Below are 25,601 nucleotides of genomic sequence, written 5' to 3'. Positions count from 1 at the left end.
GCCATTGATAGTGCCAGTGCAAAATGGTCTGAGTACCTGAGCAGCTAATAGCAGTGCCTGGTAAATGCCTAATACTTATACACAAGCCAAAACTGTTGGCTTTGCCAATGCTTATTTTTAAAAGAACTTCAGTGAAAGACACGCAGGGTGTTTTTAAATTGAGTGGCCAAAGGCAGACCTGATTAAGAAATTGTTATTACACCAGTTACGTGTTTACAACTCCAATGAAGTCATGAAGTCTCAGAAGACTCCTTTGAGGAAACACTTGCAGGCACATTGAGAGCAAAGGTTGATGGAAAGGCATAGTGAGGAGGTGTTTTGGGTGGGGAGGGCAGGAACCGGGTGACAATTGCCATAGGGATTAGCATGGCCATGAGAAGTCATTTCACTGTTAGCACCTGCATTCATATCCATACATTTTTAGGTAATTGAAATCGTGATGTGGGGTTAGCACTTGCATACTATGGGAGTGATTAGAAGGGAAGGGGTGACATGAGATATCTCATTCTCACAGCAGTCCTTAAGTGTGACGTTTCAGAAATGAAGGCAAGAGGTAGCTGCTTGTAACATTGAAGCTTCACCAGAATAGTCTCATTCGAAATGTGGAAAGATGTTAGGTGCCCCCACACAAGGAAGTTTGCCCCTTCCTCACAGCCTGTGATGTAAGCTCCTCTCCCAACATTTGAAGTGTTAGTCCCCTTTCCCCCCTGACATTTTAGCCTAGGTGCACCTCTGATGCCATGAACCCACCCTGTAATGAAGTGGCCCCCAGGGCGGCTACATTTAGGGGTGGTGCTGAACACACACTCACAAAAAACACTTTCACCCATGCATTCATCCACCAGTTACACAACTCCATACATGCATGTATACATAAAACCAAACACAGCATTGACACAAACACCAACATGCACACATGCATTCATACATACACATATATATATACTAATTTAATTTAAATACACATATACACTTTTCATTTAAAATAAGAAACACTTACCTTACCTCCATGCACCCTTAAAAAGCATACACGCAGCCGACACATAGACATGCTGCCTGACAAGAGAGAACTCCTCTCCCATCAGTCAGCATGATCACGCTGACAACATGAACACACTGACTGACAAGAGAAAACTCCTCTCCCATCAGACAGCGTGATCACGCTGACAACATGAACACACTGGCTGACAAGAGAGGGCTCCTCTCCTGTCAGTCAGTGTGGTCACGCTGAGCAACGTGAACACACTGATTGACAAGAGAGAACTCCTCTCCCATCAGTCAGCGTGATCACGCTGACAACATGAACACAATGATTGACAAGAGAGAACTCCTCTCCTGTCAGTCAGTGTGGTCATGCTGAGCAACGTGAACACACTGACTGACAAGAGAGAACTCCTCTCCCATTAGTCAGCGTGGTCACGCTGAACAACGTGAACTCACTGACTGACAAGAGAGAACTCCTCTCCCATCAGTAAGCGTGATCACGCTGACAACATGAACACAATGACTGACAGGCGAAGTGTCCTCTCCTCTCACTCTTTATGGACATGCTGAGCAATGTGAACACACTGACTGACAAGAGAGAACTCCTCTCCCATCAGTCAGCGTGGTCACGCTGAGCAACGTGAACACATGACTGACAAGGGAGAACTCCTCTGCTATCAGTCAGCGTGATCACGCTGACAACATGAACACACTGACTGACAGGAGAGAGTTCCTCTCCTGTCAGTCAGCGTGGTCATGCTGAACAACGTGAACACACTGACTGACAAGAGAGAACTCCTCTCCCATCAGTCAGCGTGGTCATGCTGAGCAACGTGAACACATGACTGACAAGAGAAAACTCCTCTACCATCAGTCAGCATGATCACGCTGACAACATGAACACACTGACTGACAGGAGAGAAGTCCTCTCCTGTCAGTCAGCGTGGTCACGCTGAGCAACATGAACACACTGACTGACAGGAGAAAACTCCTCTCCCGTCAGTCAGCGTGGTCACGCTGAGCAACGTGAACACACTGACTGACACGAGAGGAGTACTCTCCCGTCAGTCAGCGTGTTCACGCTGAGCAACGTGAACACACTGACTGACAAGAGAGAACTCCTCTCCCGTCAGTCAGCATGGTCACGCTGAGCAACGTCACACTGAGCAACGTGAACACACTGACTGACAAGAGAGAACTCCTCTCCCGTCAGTCAGCGTGGTCACGCTGAGCAACGTGAACACACTGACTGACAAGAGAGAACTCCTCTCCCGTCAGTCAGCATGGTCACGCTGAGCAACGTCACACTGAGCAACGTGAACACACTGACTGACAAGAGAGAACTCCTCTCCCGTCAGTTAGCATGGTCACGCTGAGCAACGTCACACTGAGCAACGTGAACACACTGAGTGACAAGAGAGAACTCCTCTCCCGTCAGTCAGCGTGGTCACGCTGAGCAACGTGAACACACTGACTGACAAGAGAGAACTCTTCTCTATCAGTCAGCGTGATCACGCTGACAACATGAACACACTGATTGACAAGAGAGAACTCCTCTCCCGTCAGTCAGTGTGGTCACGCTGAGCAACATGAACACATTGACTGACAGAAGAGGAGTCCTCTCTTGTCATTCAGCATGTCCACATTGTCAGCTGAATGATGGGAGGCAGCAGAGCCCACTTCTGTGCCCTGCTGTCTCCCATTATTTTTCTGTTTGTTGCGGAGCCAAACGGCTTCACAAGAAACAGCAAAATCATTGCAGGGCCAGCACAGTCCCCCGTGTGAATAAAGGATACAGGAAACTGCTGCCTTCCACTTAGTAGAGAGGGCTGCAAGGCCCCCAGCAAGCGCGAGGCCCGGGGCAGTTTGCCCCCCTGCACCCCTCTCGTGACGGCCCTGTTCTCATTACACCCATCACAAAGCATGTCTCACTGATATTTCGAAAGAACATGAAACAGAACCGAAAGACAGCTGAATGCTGTTCGACCCAAAGCTCCAGCGACACGCAGCCACATTAACTAAAACGGTACAATACATTAAGACTACATTCTATTCATTAATACTACATTCTAATCAGTAATTAAGCAATATAACCCAAGCAGGGGTATGGGGGAGGCCATAACCTTGCCCACATCTGCAAGGGGTTTATTGCTATTAGTATCCCGGCACGGTGTAGTGGGATACTAATAGTGTTTTCTTTAAAGTTGAGGAACAGCAAACACGCCATTTCTCAATACTAGAAAACAAGATGGCTGCATGGATAGGGGAAAAGGGAACTACACATAGTCCATTCTTTTTTTCCATGGACGGTCAGGGCTCCCATTGCCCATTGTTCAGGGATGCGCCAGCTAGAGACCAGGCAGCACAAGGTATGTGGGGAAGGGGTGGGCAGGGGTGAGGTTGGGGCGGATTGGAGTTGAGGAAAATGGGGGTGTGGAAGGGGACAAGGAGGAGGGTGCACTACCCGATTCCAGGCGAGGGAAGATGGCGGCATCCAGCTTCGAGGAGGCTTGGAGCTGGGGTTTTACCATGTGGTAAAGACCCTGTTCTGAGCCTCCTGATTGGCTGAGAGGCCACCACGCCCCCCCACCCCACTCCTGCTGCGGTACTAATACTACATTCTATACATTCTATGCATTCTATTTTGTCGTCTGAGAAAGAGTCAAACGCGAACAAGGACAAGTGCTCTTGACACAGGGGCAAATGTCATACAGGCTTTTTTTTTTTTTTAATGGCAGCTGGAATGGAAAATAAACACCCTGAGAAAGACATTGCATGCCTTGTTCCACCACCTCCCTGCCCCCATTCTCAATGAGGTTCCCTCATAGTATTGGAACCCCATGAGAAAACTCTGCACTGAAATTTGGCTTCATGTTTTTTTGCTTCGTGAAGAAAACTCTCAATCTATTCCACAGAATTAGTATTCTGAAGACCACGGAGAGCCTGGACTGTGCCTGCTTTTTTGTGGCCACTAAATCCCTTATAATGATGGCTGTTCAAAGGGCTGCTGGGATTTTCATGGCCGTCAAGGTTACCAAATGCGGCCGTGTGAAAAAGCGCTGACGATGGAGAGCCATGTGGTTTATCTGGATGTTGGAGTAAACACTAGGGGAAGCCAGATAACCAGGATAATCAGTTGAGGGCCACAACCGCAGTCACGGTTGGGGCCCCTCTGAAAGATTCTTTCTGATTTATCAAAATGAGCCTCATGGTATCTGGAGACCATTGCTAGAAAAAGTTTGATACCCAAGAGGTCTTATTTCAATGTTACAATAGTAAATATACCAGGCGTTGCCATTTTGCAATGTGCATGACTCGGTCATCGACGAGACAGCATTTCAGCCATGTTTCCATTGCAGTTTTCAGGGGGCATAGGCGACTTGTCGTTCAGGCTTATGCAGGGCCATCTTAAGCACTTTTGGGGCCCTGTGCACGGACATCTTTGGGGACCCCTCCACCAAACCAAAGGAATGAAGGGATCAAGAATACTGGTCAAACCCCCCACCCCGCCACCCGTCATGCTCACAACCTATTTGTTGATGTGCTGTCTCAAAGCATAATAAGCACGTTTATTCCCTTTAAGTCCCTTACCCTTTTCATTGTTGCTCTACTCGGAATGATAAACAAGTAGCATTTGAAGACCAACATTAGCGGTCTACAAAGGGGTTACTTTTCTAGTACATACAGGATACTTTTTTATCAATAACATCCAGGAAGGTAGATGGAGTATTAATGCAGGACCGTATGCAAAAGGTACATGAAACCCATAATAGACAGGGAACTCACATTAGCTGCCTCACAGAATGCAAAAGTGCTCATGCATGGATAGAGACCACCAATTGGAAGGACGAATGCTACACATACCGTAGCATGGATAGTGGAGGCAGATTAGAAGGAAGGTGTCTTTATCCAGACAGACTGAGATTAGAAGTGGGATATGGTTTTCAAATAGTGTTGCCTTTAGATATCTAAGGAACAAATGCCTGTGGTGTGCGATATAAATATGCTTACTAGTAACACATTGAAACCATGAATAAGACTTTTATGAAGATCATACCATGCGAAGGCAATCACTAGGAAGGACTGACATTTTTAAAACATTTAGGGACTGGCAATATTGAGAGGTTAGGCAATACAAGATTAAATGAGATGACCAGGATCACACATTAGTTAAAGATTGAAGTGGTGAAGCTTGGATTTGTGCCAACTCTGCAATATCTGCATTTGAACACTTTCTTTTCCAGTTCTTACCATAAACTAAAGCAATGTCATTTTATTAAAAAAACGGACTTGGAAAGTACACAAATAACATTACCAAATATGACCATTAAAAAAAATATATTATAGAAGAGTGTTCTGCAAAATGAGAATGATTCTAGCTTCATTCTCTCTATCGTCAAGGGAAGTATATAATAACCAGCATACCAATCGATGTGATTTACAAATTTAATCTGGGTTTGTCTTTTGTATTTTAAATCTTTAAATACTTCCAAAACAATGGCTTGAGACATTTTCATTTATAAATGTGCATAATAACCTTTGACTTTTACCAAAAAGCAAACCGTTTTTTATGTCAAACAAGCAGACTTTAAAATATGCTTGCCTGAGGCCTGCACCATATGGCCCGCTCTCTTCTGTCTACCAACCCTTCCACCCAAATGGCCTACATAAGAAGAAAGATCAAGTAATGGGCTAAACGATACCAGCAGCATGCAAGAAGGCAAACGTAAGATATATTAGATGATTTGACCAGGATCACTGTATCGTCTGCTGGCAAATCCAGGATACAAGCATGAACGCTTTCGTTCCATAGTCTTAAATTTGAATAACAGTTTACGCCATCATTGGAGGCGATTGCCTAGGTTTTACAACACCCCATCTGAACAAACCAATTTCTAGACCTTCACCATACGGATGCTATTTTTCTTTTTATAGCAACCCCTATCTGGTACAGGTTCATTGCTGATAATAGCAGATGTTGTTCTGCAAAAACCAAGTACATATGCAGGCAGTTTTATAAACTTCAGACATAGGAAAGGCTCAGCCAGCCTTGCTGGAATGTGATATTGTAATTTTGCATATGAACACATATCTCTGCAATGGGTGCTTCACACACTGATGTAACATCTGAACCACTGTGGTACTCAATTTGTCATTATGCATTTCACCATTGCCTATTGCACATGATCAACATAATGCCCACAGAAAAAAAGAATGCTACAGAGTTTTGCCATTAGGAACACACAAACTATGTATACCACAGTGAACACAGAAAGCAATACATGATGAATTGATCAAGGTAGAATGTACTTGACAAAACAGAAAGGCAATGGGTTTAGAGCCTCAGCAGCACGCCATACAATATCCTTTCGTGTGCTATTTAAGACTGGTGAATAATGTCATCTTGCTTCTACAGGTTAGCTAGTCTTGTGGGGCCCTCTCCAAGGTGGGGGCCCTGGGCAAGTGCCCCTTTTACCCTCCCATAAAAACCTCTCTGCGGGTGTGCATGTCTGCATGGCGCCCTTAGCAAATTGACAATTGCAGCCACTGCACTCCTACCTTTGGGGCAAAAGAAGCATTTGTTAGTGCTTCTAGGTGCAACCTGCTGACCCCTGCTGGTGGCACCCTTGCCATCTGTTTTCTATTGCCTGAGCCTCACCAAAGGCAGCATTTGCTGACCTTGTGTTCCATAAAGAACGCAGTCAAACTTGAATTGTTAATAAAAGTAGCTGCAGTGGTGGCAGGAATGTGGAGAGGACAGAGCAGGGGATACAATAGCAAAGCATAACTTTATTATTTCAAGCTATGTTAATGTGTTATGTTATTGAGAGTTGGCCCGCGCACTGCTGCCATTTGTCATGGTCTCCAGGCGCTCAGGCGGATCTGAAAAGGAATGTGGCTTGGAAGTCTAGTGGGGATGGGAGGGAAAAGCGCAAGATAGCTGTGATGTGCTGCTGGTAGCTTCAGTTCGGAGAAAACGGTCACTGTGTGCTAGTATGATTTTGGTGGATTGGCATTTCTTTGCTGTATGCAGGTGTTTTTTCGGTGTGTGTTGGGTGTTGTAGATTTGCTGTCTTGTGTCCGAGGTTTGTGTCAAGTTAGTTATGTAATGGGTGGTGGATATGCTGATTGTTAGGAAGTTAGATAGTTGTTAGTAAACAATGCAACGCATTGGCTCCCCTCAGCTTCCTCCAGGTGCAGCACATTGGCTACCTTCGTATTTCATCTGAGTGTGGTGTATGTGCTATCCTCCTAGGCCTACTGTGTGCTACGCCTAAGCTAGCTTCACCATCTTCTAAGTGCAGTACATGGCTACCCTCTACATTTTCAGGTGAATATTTATTATACTAAAACTGGAATCAGACTTTTTTTGATTCGCAGCTTCACAACCGCTCTCGCGTCTTTCCTCTATCCGTTTCCACATTTTCCAAAACAATTTGATTCCACTCAGTGCACAGCTGCTAAAAGTGCCTTGATTGCAGACCAAGCCAACACGCGTTAAATCTGAAATCTGTTGCTCAATCGCTATGCAAACGCAGGACTTATGTTGTCCCTGTGAGCCATATCAGTCACTAGAAGGGCATATTTCCCTGCGTGCCACTACACACTACAAGGACATACTTCCAGTGTAATCTCCATGTAAAGCGAAGAGGATCAAATGGTCATTGCCTTGCTAAATGTAATCCTCCTTGCCGCTCTGCTGCACTGGTTTGCACATGTCAGTAGTTTCTAATGGTGAGAGACATACAAGGAGAGGGAACCTTTGTATTTGTATTTTTGAATTTATAATGCGTGCAGAACGGACCGAACAGTATAATGGCACTGATGACAAAAGCATGATTAAATAGAACATAGCTAAACCCAACCATCTGGCAACCAAAAGCCTGGTGCAGCTTTATTTAAACAGAAATATCTTTAGTGCTCTACGAAACTGGTAGAGTGAATTAAGAGCCCTCAATTTAAGCGGTAAGGAGTTCCACAGCTTTGGGCCGAAACAGAGAACCTTCTGTCTCCCCGGGACTTGTACACTCAGGGGTGGATAGAAAGAAGGTTCCAGCGATCTCACAGGCTTGTACGGATGAATCAGGTCCCTCAGATATTGAGGGGCGATGCCATTAATACATTTAAAGACAAGGCAGACTGCCTTAAATCTAATACGATCTTCTATCCGTAACCAATGTAGACCTCGACGATAGGGTGACACGTGAGCAGTTCTCCTGCAACCTGCCAAAGACCTGTTCAAAGCAACTTTTTTAAGTTGAAGCCAACTTTGTGATTAATTCACTTGCTGGTGTCTGACTGTTAACGTGACCCTTTCCACAAAGGCATGCACTGAAGGTTTAGGACAACTCTGTTAACTTCAACTTTTTGTTAGTATTTCGAGTGATTTGCGTATTATTAACGAGGGCTTCCAAAGTCGTTGGCAATTGCATGTTTTGTGCTTTGTAGAAAATGACCCAGAGAAGGCTCTCTACTCCAACAATGCAAGGAAGTGCCCTCGGGCAGTTCTACCCTTTGGGTGTCGATGATCCATGGCTTGCTTGGTGAACAATTAGCTTCTACATGTCCACTATGCTGACATTACATGTTTCAGACTCAAACAATGATAGTTGAACATAGTGAATGGCATTTGGTTTCTGGTGCACCAGGCTTTCTTCTATTGTCGGAACAAAACCATATATATGTATAGTTTGACCATTTAGTACTATCCTTTGGTCAGAACTCAAAACAATAGTTGTGGTAATCACTTTTCAATGTTACTATTTCAATGTCAGTATATCAGGGCTTTATATGTCTTTGGGAAAGGCTAGAGTCTAGTTGTCACAATCAGGGCTGCCACATCTCCAGGGTGACCGCCCGATCTGCCACATCTGCAGGGTGAAATGAAATGATATTTTATTTATATTGCGCTCGTACACAAGTGTTTCAGAGCGCGACTAGGCAAAAGGGAGGGGAACAAAAAAAAAAGAAACAGCGATCTTACTAGGCCCAGTGACATTTAAGAAAGCGCAAGTCCAGCCAATCTTCCAGATTAGAATCCCTGTCAGGACTTGAATGAATCCTGAGATGGAGGAGTAACCGGCGGATGGGGAGGAAGGATAAACACCAGCCAGTGCCACTTTTCACTTCTGAAAGACAAGGGGCACTGGTAAATCAGAAGATACTATCTACAGGGTAACCCCTGCCTCCCTCCTCAGGCCTCCAGCTCTTGGAATGAACAGCAAGAACCTCCTCAGGGGTGGAAGAGTCTGGAGGCCAGGACTACTGCCCCAGCGGGAATGAGGACAGAGAAGAAAAAAAGCAAAGCACAGGGGCCTACCTGGGCAACACAAGGGGGCAGAGTAAGGGAGAAGAGAGTAGAAGCAGTGCATCCAGAAATAGATCCAGATAAGGCAGAGGTAGTGACATACAAACCAGCTAGAACATCAAGAATATGACATGTGGGTGCACCGCCCTAGGTCAACACACAGCAATCAAATCTCGACACGGCAAATCAAGCAAAGGGGCAGGCCTGGACAAGATCAAAGTATATCCAGGGTTCAAAACTTGAAGGCAAAGCAAGGATCCAGGAAACAAGTAGAATGAACATCAAGTCCAAGGTAGGAAGCAAAAAGTAGAGTTCCAAACACAGAAAGGGATCGCTCAACTGCAGATCCGAAGTGTTCCGAAGTAAGGAAAACTGAGGCTAATGATAGACAATATGCCATCTCACCATTGTGGAGCATTTCTCAATATCCCTGCAGGCCTTTTAATCTCTTCGGTCCTCTGCATACAGAGCCACCCAGAGGTGCACACTGTGCGCGCGGCAGCGTGACATCGGGGAAGAAGCATGTTGCAGGAGGCTGCAGTTTCTAAAGTGCTGTGGGATATAACATCAATGGTGTATTGATCCTTGTGCAATCTGCTGCCATGTCGCAAGTCTTCAAATTCTGGCACTGGTATCCAAGTCATTTTACGATGTTTTTGTTCATGGTTGTGACTGCTGGTTTTCTAGCCCATCTGCTTCTATGAACAAGGTTCTGAAGTGTTAATCCACATTGTGCTGTCCTTAGTGGAGCTTGATGTTGCTGGCACGTCTTCTATGTCCAGTGCTCCTGAGTGTTAATCTTTTCCACAGTGCACAGCACTCATCTGTAGTCTACACCGCTCGCCTCATCCACCGTCCGCAATACAGTCATCACAAGTGAACAGAGAGATGAGACGGGATGGGAGTTAAGTTAAAATGTCTTACAACACTGGCCACCAGGTACCTGCATACACTAATCTGCCTCCACTATCCATGCTGCGGTATGTGTAGCATTCGTCCTTCCAATTGGTGGTCTCTGTCCATGCATGAGCACTTTTGCATTCTGTGAGGCAGCTAATGTGAGTTCCCTGTCTATTATGGGTTTCATGTACCTTTTGCATTCGGTCCTGCATTAATACTCCATCTACCTTCCTGGATGTTATTGATAAAAAAGTATCCTGTATGTACTAGAACAGTAACCCCTTTGTAGACCGCTAATGTTGGTCTTCAAATGCTACTTGTTTATCATTCCGAGTAGAGCAACAATGAAGAGGGTAAGGGGACTTAAAGGGAATAAACGTGCTTATTATGCTTTGAGACAGCATATCAACAAATAGGTAGTGAGCACGACGGGTGGCGGGGTGGGGGTCTGACCAGTATTCTTGATCCCTTCATTCCTTTGGTTTGGTGGAGGGGGTCCCCAAAGATGTCCGTGCACAGGGCCCCAAAAGTGCTTAATATGGCTCTGCACAACCCTGAACGACAAGTCGCCTATGCCCCCTGAAAACTGCAATGGAAATATGGCTGAAATGCTGTCTCGTCGATGACCGAGTCATGCACATTGCAAACTGGCGTGCTCTTCCTCAGGTCTATAACGTCACATCCTGATGTTCAGCTGTTTTTCCACCGGCATGGAACATCAGACCACACTGCATTTGAACACTGCAAATCACAGCAACACCCGCACCGCACATACATATGAATGAAGTGCAGACAAATCTGAAAGCACATTTCTAGTCTGAGGTCATAAAACGCAGGAAGAATCAATATTTGAAATGGTGTTTATTTAGCTTTTCATGCTCTCACGTATTTTAATATCTCCCCGAGAGGCCAAGATGTGAGCCAGCGCAGCACTAATCACTGTTTCCGGTTGCCAGTACTCTGGAAACGAATTGTGCACGATACGCCCCCACGCTATCGGTAGAATATTCAAGGAGGGTGCCACAAGGAGCACTGTGGGTAGTTTAGTTTAACACATCACATTTGGCCTAATTTTCAAGAAGAGTAAGTGCCAAAATCAGTGCTTTAAGTGGGCCGGGGCCCAGCAGGCTCCAAAAAGTGGGGCTGAGCCGGCATACATGCATTTATATATTTGTTGCGTACCTTACTATGGTTTGTGTACTTTTCTAGGCCACGCCCACCCCAGAAGCCATGCCCCCAAAATGAGGGCCCCCCTCAATTTCTTAACTCACTTAACGCCCCGGCCAAAATTGATATTGGGTGATATAAACCCTTGAAACAGCACTGGCTACAGGTTACCAAACAAATGTGAGTGGCTGGCTGCGTTCCTAGTGCAAGACCCAACGCTGTTAGTCCTCTTTTCACTTTTATTGTCCTTATTTGACATCTCGCAGGCCAGTTGTTCTGAAGCCGAAATTCCAAAAGTGAACAACTGGAGACAAGTGTAATGTGTTTCCGGCCAAATGTCTGTGAATGAGGTAATCTTTGCCGCCCTCGTGTCTTTCTGAGCAAGATCTGCACGTCGGCTACCTCAGTGCGGGGCCATATGTTCATCTCAGCCGGCCCAGTGCTGAAGTAATGACATTTATACATCCGCCCTACTTCAGAAAGAGTGTACCCAGCGAATACACCACTGATTGCCATGATATTACAGACAGACCTTGGTGGTGCCACAGGTTCATCAACATTTTGAAAATGAGGAATTAGCTGATTTGGATGGGGTGTGTCTGATTTGGTGGGCCGGGCTGAAATGCAGAGACCACCCGGGATATAATCTAAATTTTCTACCTTGCAAAGGGCTTCCTCTTCGGATTGGGCCAGTCAGGAGCGTGGGCCACCTGCAATGATGCCCTGAAGCTCAGCCAGAGGGGCGAGGGCGGGATGGTCCAGCACCTTGATAAAGAGGCGAGGAGCCCGCCACACTGTCACTGTGCGTGGGACCCCATACAAAACCAACTACAAGAAATCCTCTACTCAGTTACGATCGTTTTTATCCCCATCGCCTTAGGGATAATCTTCGCTACGGCTAATGCTTGTGGTTACACCGCACCAGTACAGAGAGAGCAACATATCGAGAACATACCATGACGTTAACCTACAAATTGTCACAGTGGAATTACCCCAAGAAGCTAATACGACAAAGTATGAAGCGAGCCTCTAGCAACAAAAGAGAAGCCATTTTAGAACCACATTCCAATGAGACCCCACTAAAAGAGGAGCGCCTAGTCAACACTTACAATAACAAGTCTGATCAAATTAAGAGAGTCATTCTCAAACATTGGACATTGTTGGACCATGGTCCTTCCAAACTAGCACGGCCATTGTTTGCATTTAAACAGCAAAAATGTACATTCCGTCTTCTGACAACCAACACAACCTGCCCTAACTTTGACCAAAATGTGGGGTTTAGCCACTCCGTCTGGACATGCCTCATGCCGTAATTGCTCCATGTGCCCTCAAAACAAATCTAGCACCACTTTTGATTTAGGTTTAAGAAAACCTTGGCAACCAAAACTTCTTACTAATTGCAACACAAGTAAAATAATCTATGCCATAGTATGCCCGTGTAATTTATTATGCATAGGCATGTCTACGCGCAAGGTCAAAACGAGGATGTGTGAGCATAAGAGCTGCATTAAGAATAGAAACACTGCAGCTGCGTTGGGTTCACATTTTTTGGGAAAGAATCACAAAGAGACAGACTTTACATGAACAGTTCTCGTGTCCAACCTCAAAGGCAAAATTGTACAACAACGCCCTTTTGAAATGGAGCAGAGACTTATCGATTTGACTGAAGCTCATGTTGAAGGGTTAAATGAGGAGATGTATACCCCAAGGCACTTTGCAACACATATATTCACATGCATATGATTGCTGTTTGCTCCCACACCAACTTGTGCTTTACAGCATTTTGTATAAGTCATGCTCTTGGATTCTTGTTTTATAGAGAGATGTACCTATATTTAATACATCATATGTAGACTGTAGACCGCGTCTTGATGCCTGAGGGGTACGGCGCATAATAAATAAATACAAATAAATAAATAGAAATCTTAGTGGCAGGTAGATAGACCTCCATCCATACGAGAAGTCTCCAGACATGCATCTACGAAGCATCTACTTATTAGCATATTTCCAGTTAACAACTGCTCTAGATTTTTTCTATGACCATCATTTCATATGCATTTCATGTAATAATTACCTCTTCATTGTACAGTAAAACATATTTGTGTCCTTGTTAAACCCGTAGTAACGCGTGTTACCAGCATAAGATTATTTTCCCATTAATATTCCAATGCAAACATCCCACTGTATCTATGGTGATGTACGCTTTATCCTTTCAGAATGTTAACATTTCCACAATGTTCATGTACTATCTAATTCATTTCATTTATACAATGGTTTTGTTTATATCGGTCTACGTCATTCATCATTATTCTGGGCTTTTACAATTCCTCCTTCCATGCTCATTTATAGCACTTTGTGCTGTGTTCCAACATGGCGTTCATTTGTCCAATCCAAAACTAAATCTTATTTCGGCAAAATGGCTGCCGCAGTTTTGACGTTTTTTTTATTAGTGATCCAAACTATGTAGTAACGTGTGTTACCAGCACAAAAAAGCTTTTTTTTCATTGATATTTCAGTACCAACATGTTACTGTATCTATAGTGATACAATGTTTTGGCACTCATGTTTCATTTATATTTGTTTATATCATTCATTTCTACTCGGGGCCTTTACAATCCCTTCTTCCATTTTTATTTATAGCACCTTGTGCTCCATTCTAACATGGAGCCCATTTTGTCCAATAGAAAACGAAAGGTTTTTTCTGCAAAATTGCTGCTGTAATTTTGACTACGTTTTTTTACTAGTGATTCCCACTATAAATTACCTGAGTGCGTTGTTCCGCACTGCGCGTATGATTGGCGGCGGCCGCACGTTTCCTTAATCATGAGGTTTCCAAATACAAGTAGGTCAAGACAATATTTTTGTATGACCTTTGAATTTACACGTGACTTTGGCCCGTATTCCACAGATATTTGGAATGTTTGCCCCTCCACACAGAACATGCATTGCTCACTGTTCTTAGAGAGGCAACAGTTTCACCTCACTGATGATGCCCAACAAGGCTGAAACACGTGTATGGGGTTACTGATGGTACTCTTGTTCAGTGGAGAATTGCCTAGCATTTCGGCGCTGGACTGCCCCTGGGCAGTACAAAGGCTGATATGTGGGGACATTTCTTCTCTGTGAAAGGGACAGTGAGCTAAAGACTTGGTAGAGACTCTCCCAGGGGTTATTCACCCAAGAACAGGTCATTGGGCTGTGTTCGTGCTGGTAGAGAGATTCCCACACCCCTCTTTGTTTTGCAAAAATTAACTTTGGGTTTCACCCTAAGTTAACAGGGCGATCCAGACGTGGACCCCTTGCTCACTGTTCTTAGAGAGGAAACAGTTTCACCTCACTGATGATGCCCAATAAGGCTGAAACACGTGTATGGGGTTACTGATGGTACTCTTGTTCAGAGGAGAATTGCCTAGCATTTCGGCGCTGGACTGCCCCTGGGCAGGACAAAGGTTGATATGCGGGGACATTTCTTCTCTGTGAAAGGGACAGTGAGCTAAAGACTTGGTAGAGTCTTTCCCAGGGGTTATTCACCCAAGAACAGGTCATTGGGCTGTGTTTGTGCTGGTAGAGAGATTACCAGACCCCTCTTTGTTTAGAACATACATTTAGTTAGTGTTTTTTTCTCCTCATTTCCTCCATCTATAGATTTTTAATTGGGCTCTACAACACGACACAGATACATATTTCTGGAGCGGCCGCTGGGTGAGTGTGGTTATTTATAAACTGCTATCCACTCTCACTAACAGATCCTTTTATATTTTACTGATTGCTCGTTCATTTCATTTTTTCTCTTTCTTAGTTATATGGCACCTGTTGCAAAAAATAATCAGGGAGCCACAAGCTAGGCACGACGCGCATTAGCAGTGTGGTCGTTCGCTTTAGAGGCATACTTACTCACCGACCAAGACACATCTCGGATTTACCTGTGGTTATGAATGTTAAAATTATATTCTTAGCACATTTTATGACAGCCCCATAATCTTGTATATTGGTAATTATTTAAATCAATTTCACCAACCAACAGACTCTGGCCTCTGACCAGGGCTCAAGTTGAGGGCACACGCGGGTTGGACGGAGCACGTCAACATTTTTCGTAGGGAACCTTAATATGCTAATTGCTGTGACATCAATTGGTATGTTAATGAGTCCCCCACTTTCTTTTTTTTAAGACTTGACCCCTTCCCGCTCCACATCGAAAGAGGGATTGAAACATGTAGGGCGACAACATTGGGTTCAAGATAATTTACAACAAGAACACACAGAAACGGGTGAGACCTCAAGAATGTTGTCAATGCCTTTCTTCTAGATTAACTTAAACACAATTATGTGATGATATGAACAAGATCATCATGCCCCCAACTTGGCAACAAATCACAGGTCGCGCCACACTCTGGGCTAGTCTAGATTGTCATGCTTGTGCAATACGCATGAACGGGTTGCGCCACACTGCAATAGGAGAAAGATATAAATATGTGTTTTAATGCAATATACAGCACACTTTCTGAGATAAATTGGCTATAAAGCCAGAGTGTTTGCAATTGTTTTGTAGGGTAACACAATCCAATGCATGCAAGTCACCAACAATGCACAGGAACATTAATGCTTTGCTATTAAAAATGCCATGGCACAATGAAAACATGTCCAACTGGCTGCACAATGTAGACCAGTGTAGTTACGTAATTACATTACAGTAAACCATGCCAGGCCACATTTAGACATACCTATACTGGTTGCACCAAAATGCCAGTGAAGCAATAACACTCATCAAGAAGAGAGCACACATTAACGTCTGCGTCTCCACGGCCTCTAACAACACGGCCAAACTCTTTAAAATCTGCAAGGAACTGGTCAATCCTGTTGTGGTCTATACCTCTCCTGTTCCCTTCCAGGCCCTCTGTACAGCTCTGGCCTCTCACTTCTCCGCTAAATCTTAGGACATCCTGTCCTCTATCTCCTCTTCCTCTCTCGGCCCCCTTTGGCCATCTCTACCTCTCCTCCTTTTTCCTCTTTCTCTCTGACAACACCTGACGAGGTTTCTAGACAAGTCCGATCTATCAAAGTGTCATCCAAACCGGTGCTCCCCTGCTCCTCCAGAACCATCAAGGACCATATTGACACTCTCGCTCCAGCCTTGACTGATTTCTGTAATCACTATTTCGCCACTGGAACGTTCCCTTCCCCCCTTAAGCACTCCCTTGTGCACCCACTCCTCAAGAAGCCGTCTGCTGATCCTATCTGCCCGGCAAACTATCGCCCAATCTCCATCACCCCTTTCCTGGGCAAACTCTTGAAAGGCTTGCCATCTCCCAGCTTACTCTCCAGCCTGAATCTGTTGGTTGTCTCTATGACCATCAGTCTGGCTTCAGAGCTGCCAGAGGCATGGAAACTGCTCTCCTGAACACCAGTGAAGATCTGCTCTCTAACCTTGATTCCAGCATTCCTTCTGTCCTCATCATTCTACTTTCCTCTGCTTTCGACAGGGTCAACATCACCATCCTGATCAATCGACTTCCTGAGAACTTGGGCATCACGGATCAGACCCTTCACTGACTGACCTCCTTCCACTTGGACCGCCCCTCCCCTCCCAGGTCCATCTTGGTCCCATTCTCCCCATGACCACTCTCTACCTGTGGTGTTCCCCAGGGCTCTATCCTTTCACCCTGGTTTTTCAACCTCTACTTGGCCACTTTGTCCCCCCTGATCTCTACCTTCTCCTCTAACTTTCAGTGTTATGCGGATGACTCAGCTTTCCTTCAGGCTCCCCTCAGCCTCCTCTCCTCTCTCGCTCATTCCTGACTGTCTATCCACTTTTCAGGATTGGTGCTCCTCCAACAATCTCTGCCTTAATGCCAGTAAGACTGAGATCCTTCTCATTGGGACCCCTGCCCCCGCGTTTCCTCTCTCACTATGGCCGCCTGCCTTGGGCCCTCTTCCTTCGCCTTCCTGCGAGGCAAAAAACCTTGGTGTCATCTTCAACGCCACGCTCTCTTTCTGTCCTCACATCTCGGACATCGCCAAGAAGTCCCACTACCAGCTGCTCCTCCCCAAAGGGACTCTTCTCTTTCTCACTTTCCACCAGAAGTTCACTGTCTCCAGAGCCCTGGTTCTCTCTAGGCTGTACTACTGCAACAGCCACTTTCTCAATCTGCCTTCCTCTAGTCTCCGTCATCTGCAACTAATCCAGAACAAGACTGCAAGACTTACCTTTGGCCTCAAGCCCTGGGATCATATCTCTCCAGCCCTGATATCTATCCACTGGCTCCCGGTGGCTGCAAGGATGCTTTCTGGGGCCGGGGCCCACATTAAATCGAATGCTCTCTTTCAAAATACCTTCTTTCCCTAGCCCTTCTCTCAGCTACCTCCAACTCTCTAAGGCTTAGACGTTTCTCCAGGCAGAGAGTGGGGGGTAGATATCTCTCCTCTGCTGGTGCCTTCCTCTGGAATGGCCTCCCTGCCCCTCTCAAACTTGAGGCGGACCACCTGAAGTTTTGGAAACAGCTCAAAACTTTCCTCTACTCCTCGGCTTTCTCTCTCTCTCTCCCCCTCCCCTGCTGGCCTACCTGCCTGCTGTACCGACTGGTTGCTTGGCTACCCTCAGAGTCTCTCTGAGTCCAGGCACTTTCTTGATCGGTCACCCTTGAACTGCCTCCGTGCCTACCATGCACTTAGGGGCTGTAACCCTGCAGTCCCTTGTTCTCCTTGCACAACCGATAGCCGCTCTGCCCTGGCTGCACTTACTCAGAGAATTGCTGCCCTGTTTTTCCCTCCCCTCATCCCCTTGCACTTCCCCCCTCACTTTCCCCTTGCACTTCTCGTTCTCGCAATGACACAAGGCCTAGTGAGATCGTTTGTCTTGTCCTCCCTTTATCTTCCCTCCCTTGTCTTGTCGCACTTAGAAACACTTGTGTACAGGTGTGATATAAATGACTTGTATCATATCATATCATTTTATCACAGATGCCCAGAAAAATATACAATGCCCAGTAAGAAATGGCTAGACTAGCAGCACCCAAATGCCAATCTACCCAGGTAATTACACTTAGCGGGACTGCTTTACCAGAAATGCCCAATTAAAAGAAAGTCATACCAAACTGAGGAATTACCAGACCGGCTGCACCAAAATACCTCTCTAGCCACTAATACCACATATCATGCCTGCTTAGCCTGGACATGGACAACCATTATGATTTATCACACAATCCTGCCCCCACACAAATCCCCTCTGCCTCCCACCCCCTACCTCAACCTCCAAAATCAGCTCCTTGGCCCAGAATTACCTCCACATCCCTCTTCCTTGTCCCAGAGCTTACGTATGAGGCTCCTTGTCTCATAGGTAAGTACTGGGATGAGGAAGAGTGGGACCTGGAGTAATGAAGAGTACAGATAGTTAAGTCAGGCATTACCTCTGTGTACCTCTACCTCATCCCAGTACTTGTGTGTGAGGCAAAATGCCTCACACACAAGTACTGCCTCATACATAAGTACTGGGACGAGGAAAAATAGGGCTAGGAGTAAGCAAGGCATTAAACACAAGAAGTGGCGCAACACCATTGAGTTGACTGGGCTTCAGCACCCCCCCCCTTCCCTGAAATGTTGGGCTATGTTGACTCGACCTGGCTGACCTTTAGAGCAGGTGCCAGACAGATCAGGACACAGATGTAAAACGGCACCTGGGTTTTGCTGTTAACAAGAACCCAGCAATTACCAACGTAAAGCATTTCACTGTTAGTACCTGCATTCAAATGCCACATTGTTTAGGCAATTGAAATTGTGATGTGGGTTTAGTATTTGCATGCCAGGGGAGTGATTGGAAGGGTAGAGAGGGAACAGGAGACTTAAAGGAGAGAGTTAACTGCTTGTAACATTGAATCTGCACTAGAATAGTCTCATTAAAATGCGTACATAAGTTAGATGCCCCGAAATGTAGGTTTTGTTGTGCCCCTGTACACAAGCACTCACACCATTCACCATATACACACCGAGCCATCCATTCATTTAAGTGTGCACCCTTTCACCATACAGACACACACCCAGGCACCCACCCATACATTTAAGTGTGCACCCTTTCACCATACAGGCACACCCAGGCAGCCACCTATACATTTAAGTGTGCACCCTTTCATCGTTAACGCACACACGCACACCCAGCCACCCATACATTTGTGTGCACCCTTTCACCATACACACACAGGCAGCCACTTATACATTTGAGTGTGCACCCTTCCACCATACACTCACACATGCACATGTCATGTGTTTGAGGGGAGCCCTATTACTTCAAAAAGAAATTGGGGCTCATTACGGGTCCAGCGGTAACCGTGCCGGTGCTACCGGCGGGTTGCCGTCGGACCCGTAAAAAATGACTGGCGCCTGACTTCCCAGTGCCACCGGGCTATTTCAAGTCCGGTGGCCAGGAAGTCAGGCTCTGGTAATTTCGTTAATCCCCATTCCCGTGGAGTCAGAAGCACCTGCAGTGTTTTTAACGGTGCCGGCGCTTCCGTGACATGTCTTCCTACCGTGGCTGCTGTGCCTGGCAGGGTCAGACCTGTTGGGCACGGCGGCCCCAACAGGCAGACCTGTAATATGCCGGTCCGGAAACAACAGTGCCGGTAAGCTTACCAGCACCGTTGTTTCCAAACCGGCATGGTCAGAATGAGCCCCATTGTTTCTTTTTTAAGTCACTCTAACTTTATTAAGAAATTATTCAGTTAAGGACCGAACCATAACCAAAATAATTTCTTTATGCAGGCAGTGACTTCAAAAACAAACTATTTCTTTTTGAAGTCATAGGGCTCCCGCCCACCCCATGACATGGAGGCCTCCAGTCCAGGGTCTTCAATGTCATGGGGTGGGGAGAGCCCTCGGACTGTTACAGAAATAATTTCTTTATGAATGCAGAGTGAATTCCAAAAGAAACTTTTTTTTCAGAAAAAAATATATTTTTTAATTATTTTTTTTTTAAGTGGGGCCCCCTCCCAGGACATTTGCTGGCGGGGACCCCGCACCGTGGGGGCTTTGGGGGCCCCTGTAACACCAGTGCCTCTGGCACTCCCTAAACACATCTTTGGGGGCGGTGCACATGCAGAAAGTGAGGTGAGACTTGTCCTACTTGCTGACGCAAATATGAAAAAGGCCTGTGAATTAGTGCCACTAGAGGCAGCATCTATGTTCCATAAGGTTTCCGCTGCTTCGGGAGAAGTGGAGCTCAGCAGATTCTGCCAACAGATTCCCTGCTCTACAGAGCAGCAAGCAGATGAGAACAGAGTCATATCTGCTATAGGTTGACTACCACACAGACTCTGCATGAGTACAGTACATGAGGCACACGCTGCCAGTGATTAGTGTTTTGACTATTACTACCATACACTTAGTAAAATGGCTGGGGAAACTTTAGTTGGACAAGTTATATCAAAAATGATAACATTATGTGCCCCATTACGAGTTGGCACTAACTTTATTAGCGTTAGCGACTACCCGTCCGGCGGTATTACAGCCGGGATACCGCCCAACTAACATCCATCCCTTTGAAAGTTAAAGCATTAACCAACCTTCGCACTGTCCCCGCCGGTTCATTCGGAAGCCTTGGTTACAGTATTCACATCTGAAAGATCCAACTGTGTTCACGCAAAGCCCATCTCCACATACATGCTGGCGCGAGCATTCATCGATATCTGTAAACGGAGGAAAGATGCATACGTAGACAGAGGTTAGTGTGGCAGAAACAGCAAGCTGCATAGAAAGCATGCATGGCTTCACATATGCTTCTACTGTCCTACACAGAGAAGGGTGTACCAAAGAGCGGCTTCCAGTACGCGTAGAACCCACCTTACGCCAACATTCAGAAATGCCATCTTGGTGAAATATGTAACTCTTCTAGGATCAGTTCAGTGAAGATGGTGTAAATTATGGGCAAATTCATGCAAAAATGTAATCTGTGACTCACAAATTTGCATTTCAAAAATTTAAATTAAACGGTTGAATTTTGATCATTCAATCTATTCCGGCTTTACATTGTTTACACACGTTCTGTTGATGAACTAGATTTGAAACTATTTTTTAAAGAAATAAACATGAAGGGGGTATTAGTGTGATTAAAGATAAAGAAGTACACATGAAGGGAGTAGTAGTGTGATGAAAGATAAAGAAGTACACATGAAGGGGGTAGTAGTGTGATTAAAAATAAAGAAGGCAACATGAAGGGGGTAGTAGTGTGATTAAAGATAAAGAAGTACACATGAAGGGGGTGGTAGTGTGATTAAAGATAAAGAAGGCAACATGAAGGGGGTAGTAGTGTGATTAAAGATAAAGAAGGCAACATGAAGGGGGTAGTAGTGCGATGAAAGACAGGCTTTGGTTTGGTGTTGTTGCTCCCTTCTCCTCGCGTTCGTCATTCTTGTGTTTCCCTTTGCTAGTCCTTCCTCCATGACCATGATGATGCATGCTTGTTTCACATGTTATGGAACTCTAAATTCTGCGTTTTGTACTCATCTGCGTTTGTTTTATTGACTCATACATATGTTGTCATGTAACACTCAGATCTGTCCGCTTCTATATGCCCTCAGCCAGCATTATATTATTTCTTTAACCAAAGAGAAACCCTTTGTGGCTGAATATTTGGCCAGCGATCTGGTGTTTGGACGAATAGTGTGCATGCTGTTTGGAGAAGCTCTACTCACAGTGCAAGTCCTAAACGATGTTGCTGAAGGCACGCGCGTGCCATGGAGTCAGGTTCTCAGTAATTGGGTTCTACTTGATGCATTGCTAAAAGCCCCCATTTTTGTGGCCTGTGGTCAGAGTCTCATTTTACAGCGGCTGGAATGTCAGGACTGATAAGGTGTGACTATATAGGCGAAAGAAAGACCAAGGCAGTCTGTAAAAAGAAAAGCAAGACTGGAAGGCGTCTACGATTTGATGTCTCCATTCAGCGGCAGTAATACGATCAATACGTATTCAGGCACCATGCTGAGTCAGCTTTTTCCATTACATCGCCGAAAGAACGTTGTAGGGGAAAAACGACGCTCACTTATTTTCATGAAAACCCTTATTCCATTTCTCAAACTCACTAACCCGGGCATCCACCTTTACGTGAGCGACGTTTGGTATCCTCCCAGATGGCGAGGGGCAGTTATTATATATGGTGCGCAGTGAGTACGTCATTTACTACGGGATAGTGGGTTGAAGAGTTGTCAGATTTGGACAGTAGATACATGAGTGAATAGTGTGGGTTGGTAGGTAAAACAGTGGAGAATATGGCACCGTTAGCAGAATGGCTAGTGTAAGATAGTGGTAGATAAAAAAGTGGTTAGTGCGGGATAGAAGGTAAAAGGGTAGTTAAGAGTGGGATATTGGCTAGCGTTGGATTAGTAGGTAGAAGTGTGTTTAGTGTGGCATGGGGGTAGAGGAGTAGATAGTGTGGGATAGTGTGTCAAACAGTGATTCATGCGGGCAAGGGGTAAATAGTGGTTAGTGTGGGATAGTGGGTAGAAGGATGGCTAGCGTGGATTAGTGGGCACAGCATTGATTAGTGTGGGGTAGAGGGTACACGTGTGCCCAGTGTGGGATACTAGGTAAGATAGCGGCTAGCATGGATTAGTAGGGCAGGGAGTGGCTGGTGTGGGATAGTGGTAGAAACGTGGCTGGATGATATGCAGAACAGTGTGTAGTGTTGGATAGTGGTTAGAAGAGTGATGAGTGTAGGATATTAGGTCAAAAGGTGACTAGTGCGGGATGGTAAGTAAACCACTTGTTACAGTGGGACAGTGGGAGAAAGAAGCGTGTGGTGGTGGGGAGAAGAGTGGTGAGTGTCAGGAGGAGAGTGGGTGGGAGAATGGGCATTAACTGGAGTTGGCCAGTAGACATAACAGGGCACAAGATCAGAGCGTAGTAGTTACCAATGCAGTTTGTCCCTTCCTCGTTGGCCATGAACCCAGCTTGGCAAATGCAGAGGAAGCTCCCCTCCGTGTTTTCACAGCGTCCATGCGAGCAGAGGTGGGCTGCTTCCGCGCATTCATTTTTATCTGCCGAGGTAAATAACAATGTAAGCAAATTAAAAACGGTCCCAACATCATCATTCCTCCGCTCCTCGCTGTGTGGTGAAGAGCTATAAGATTCTTCATATCCACAATGGCTGCAAAGCTTCAAAGTCACGTATGAAACGTCTGTACTATTCTGAATGCAAGACATATTGCTCTCCTGCTTTGAGGGATAAGGCCGGTAAATTAGCTTGACGCATAATACATTGCATGCTCAGCGTCGTGAGGCTGACTCCATTTCGCGGCTACTGCAATGAAAGCAGGCAGGACGAAAGATACTGTAGAAGGCGAGAAGCTTCTGGCTTGGTGGAATAAAAGACGCCAATCAGGATAAAACAAGTCACAGGTCAGCTGCTAAAGATTTGCACAGCAGCTGCACAACATGAGGTTGCCAAAACAAACTCCGGTGGTGGCCATCTTATAAAGACAGATATGAGGGGGTGGGGGAACCTACACTAGCCCACCTTCTTATTTATGCAGCATCGAAACATGTACACACCAAATCCCCCACAGCTAGGCCTACACACATACACAGAAACACATATCCTGACCCACACCACATGTATACACACACACAGACACAGGTTTTCTAAATTCTCTACTGCCTCACCCACATATTTTAGGGACACGCAGACAACACTAACACAGAAGCACACAAAAGCATGCAGACAATTATACACACGGACACACACACACACACCCTCTTTAGGCTTTGATGAAGCAGCAGTGATCACAAGAAGAAGTCGAATGGAATTCAAAGCTGATCTAGCACCACGCATCACAGCAATCTGAACCTTAAGAGGGGGGTGATGGCAGGCGCCTGCCACGCCTCCATCGCGGATAGGGGTACATGCACAGTAAACTGTAGGCTCTTCTCCTTTGATAAGGGTAGCAAAAACATAGTATCGATTGATTATAGTTCTATTTCGAGGATTTCTAATAAGAAGAGCACGAGCGTTGACCGCCAAATAACTCTACAGATGAGGTTTACAAGTCAGCAGAGCTGGCATAAGAATGATACAAATTTCTCCATTGAAACATCATTCTTGTGTCGTGATTTAGCAGTACATTTCTCCCAGCGTACACATCCATAACCAAAACGTCACGCGTGGGTGCGTGCATCTATGCATGCATAACTCGACCGTCAAGGTGCCTGCTCGGAGATCAACAAAAATGAACTGACAGAGTAGCCACTTAGGGAACCTAATTTTATCCAAACAGTCATTAATAGGTCATATGACACCACTTGTCCCTGTTCCCCTTCAGGACTAATGTACTATTTGTAGGAATTGATCAGGCAATATGTGGTAATCAAAGGAACAGCAATCATTCTTTACAGAGAAGCCTTCCACCTCCAGGTCAAGCAACCGATCACTGGAGACGGGCGAGAGTTGGAGGCAGGGTGGACGACGTGCAACGACGAAGAACGGAATTCCAATAATTATTATGCGTTGAGTCCGCTTTCCTCCAGCTCATCAGGTTTCTCTCTATTACCGCAGCCACTTGCATCTCCAGGATGCATCTTTCTCAAATCATGGCAATGATGAAGAACATTTCAGCAAATACAGAAAACGTAGGGCACCTTGACTGATGAACCTACGACGCCTGGCTAGAGCCTAGAGCACTGCGGCCGCTCCACTGAGATCAGGGGACGCTTGCAGGGCAGACACCTTAGAGCAAACTATGAAACTATCTCCTTAACAATAGGAATATTACGGGCAGCACTTACTCCATGAAGAATGAATGTGGATCATGGCCGGGGACTTTACTCGGAGCAGCGTCCTGGACAAATCATTTGTGCAAGCTACCGGTAAGGACTCGAAAGAAAGTGTTTATGTGTTTCCATTCTGTAAATGGACTGAAGAATACCAATCCACATTCCATCTTGCACCACATTTATATTGCCCTACCGGACCTAGCATGTACATCAGGGTATGTGGAGTTATCTTTCGGGTTTTTACAAGCTGGTGAATGGGCCCATAGGAGATAAAAGTCAAGCGCCAGATGCTGCCACGAAAACCACAACAATGGCGGGGATGGATGAGAAGAAATGGCCGACATATAAAGGTGCATTAAAATTCTTTATGCAGCTCTGTTTGGTCCTATTCATCTCGAATTCCAGGAAAAAGCTCATACTAGACCCCCATCTCTGACACCGCGTATCAAGTGCTTTCCCCTGGAATATTTCAATACATGTAGCATTTATCTGC

At 45.6% G+C, this 25,601-nt stretch overlaps 1 protein-coding gene across 4 annotated transcripts in view; it reads right to left on the bottom strand.

Annotated features, from left to right (window-relative positions):
* LTBP1 (latent transforming growth factor beta binding protein 1) overlaps positions 1-25,601 on the bottom strand; it is a 1,019,134-nt gene that overhangs the window by 185,492 nt on the left and 808,041 nt on the right. For all 4 annotated transcript variants that reach the window (XM_069607908.1, XM_069607910.1, XM_069607907.1 and 1 more), the window contains 2 exons: positions 23,251-23,376; positions 20,908-21,030 (listed from right to left, as the gene is read on the bottom strand). In XM_069607908.1, the coding sequence (XP_069464009.1) occupies positions 20,908-21,030; positions 23,251-23,376 (249 nt within the window). The remainder of the gene's footprint in view (positions 1-20,907; positions 21,031-23,250; positions 23,377-25,601) is intronic.

The sequence above is a fragment of the Ambystoma mexicanum genome, chromosome 4q, assembly GCF_040938575.1.
Source record: "Ambystoma mexicanum isolate Mex_15411 chromosome 4q, UKY_AmexF1_1, whole genome shotgun sequence".
NCBI lineage: Eukaryota > Metazoa > Chordata > Amphibia > Caudata > Ambystomatidae > Ambystoma > Ambystoma mexicanum.
The sequence above is the reverse complement of the archived record's forward strand: the minus strand, read 5'-3'. Positions and strand labels throughout refer to the sequence as shown.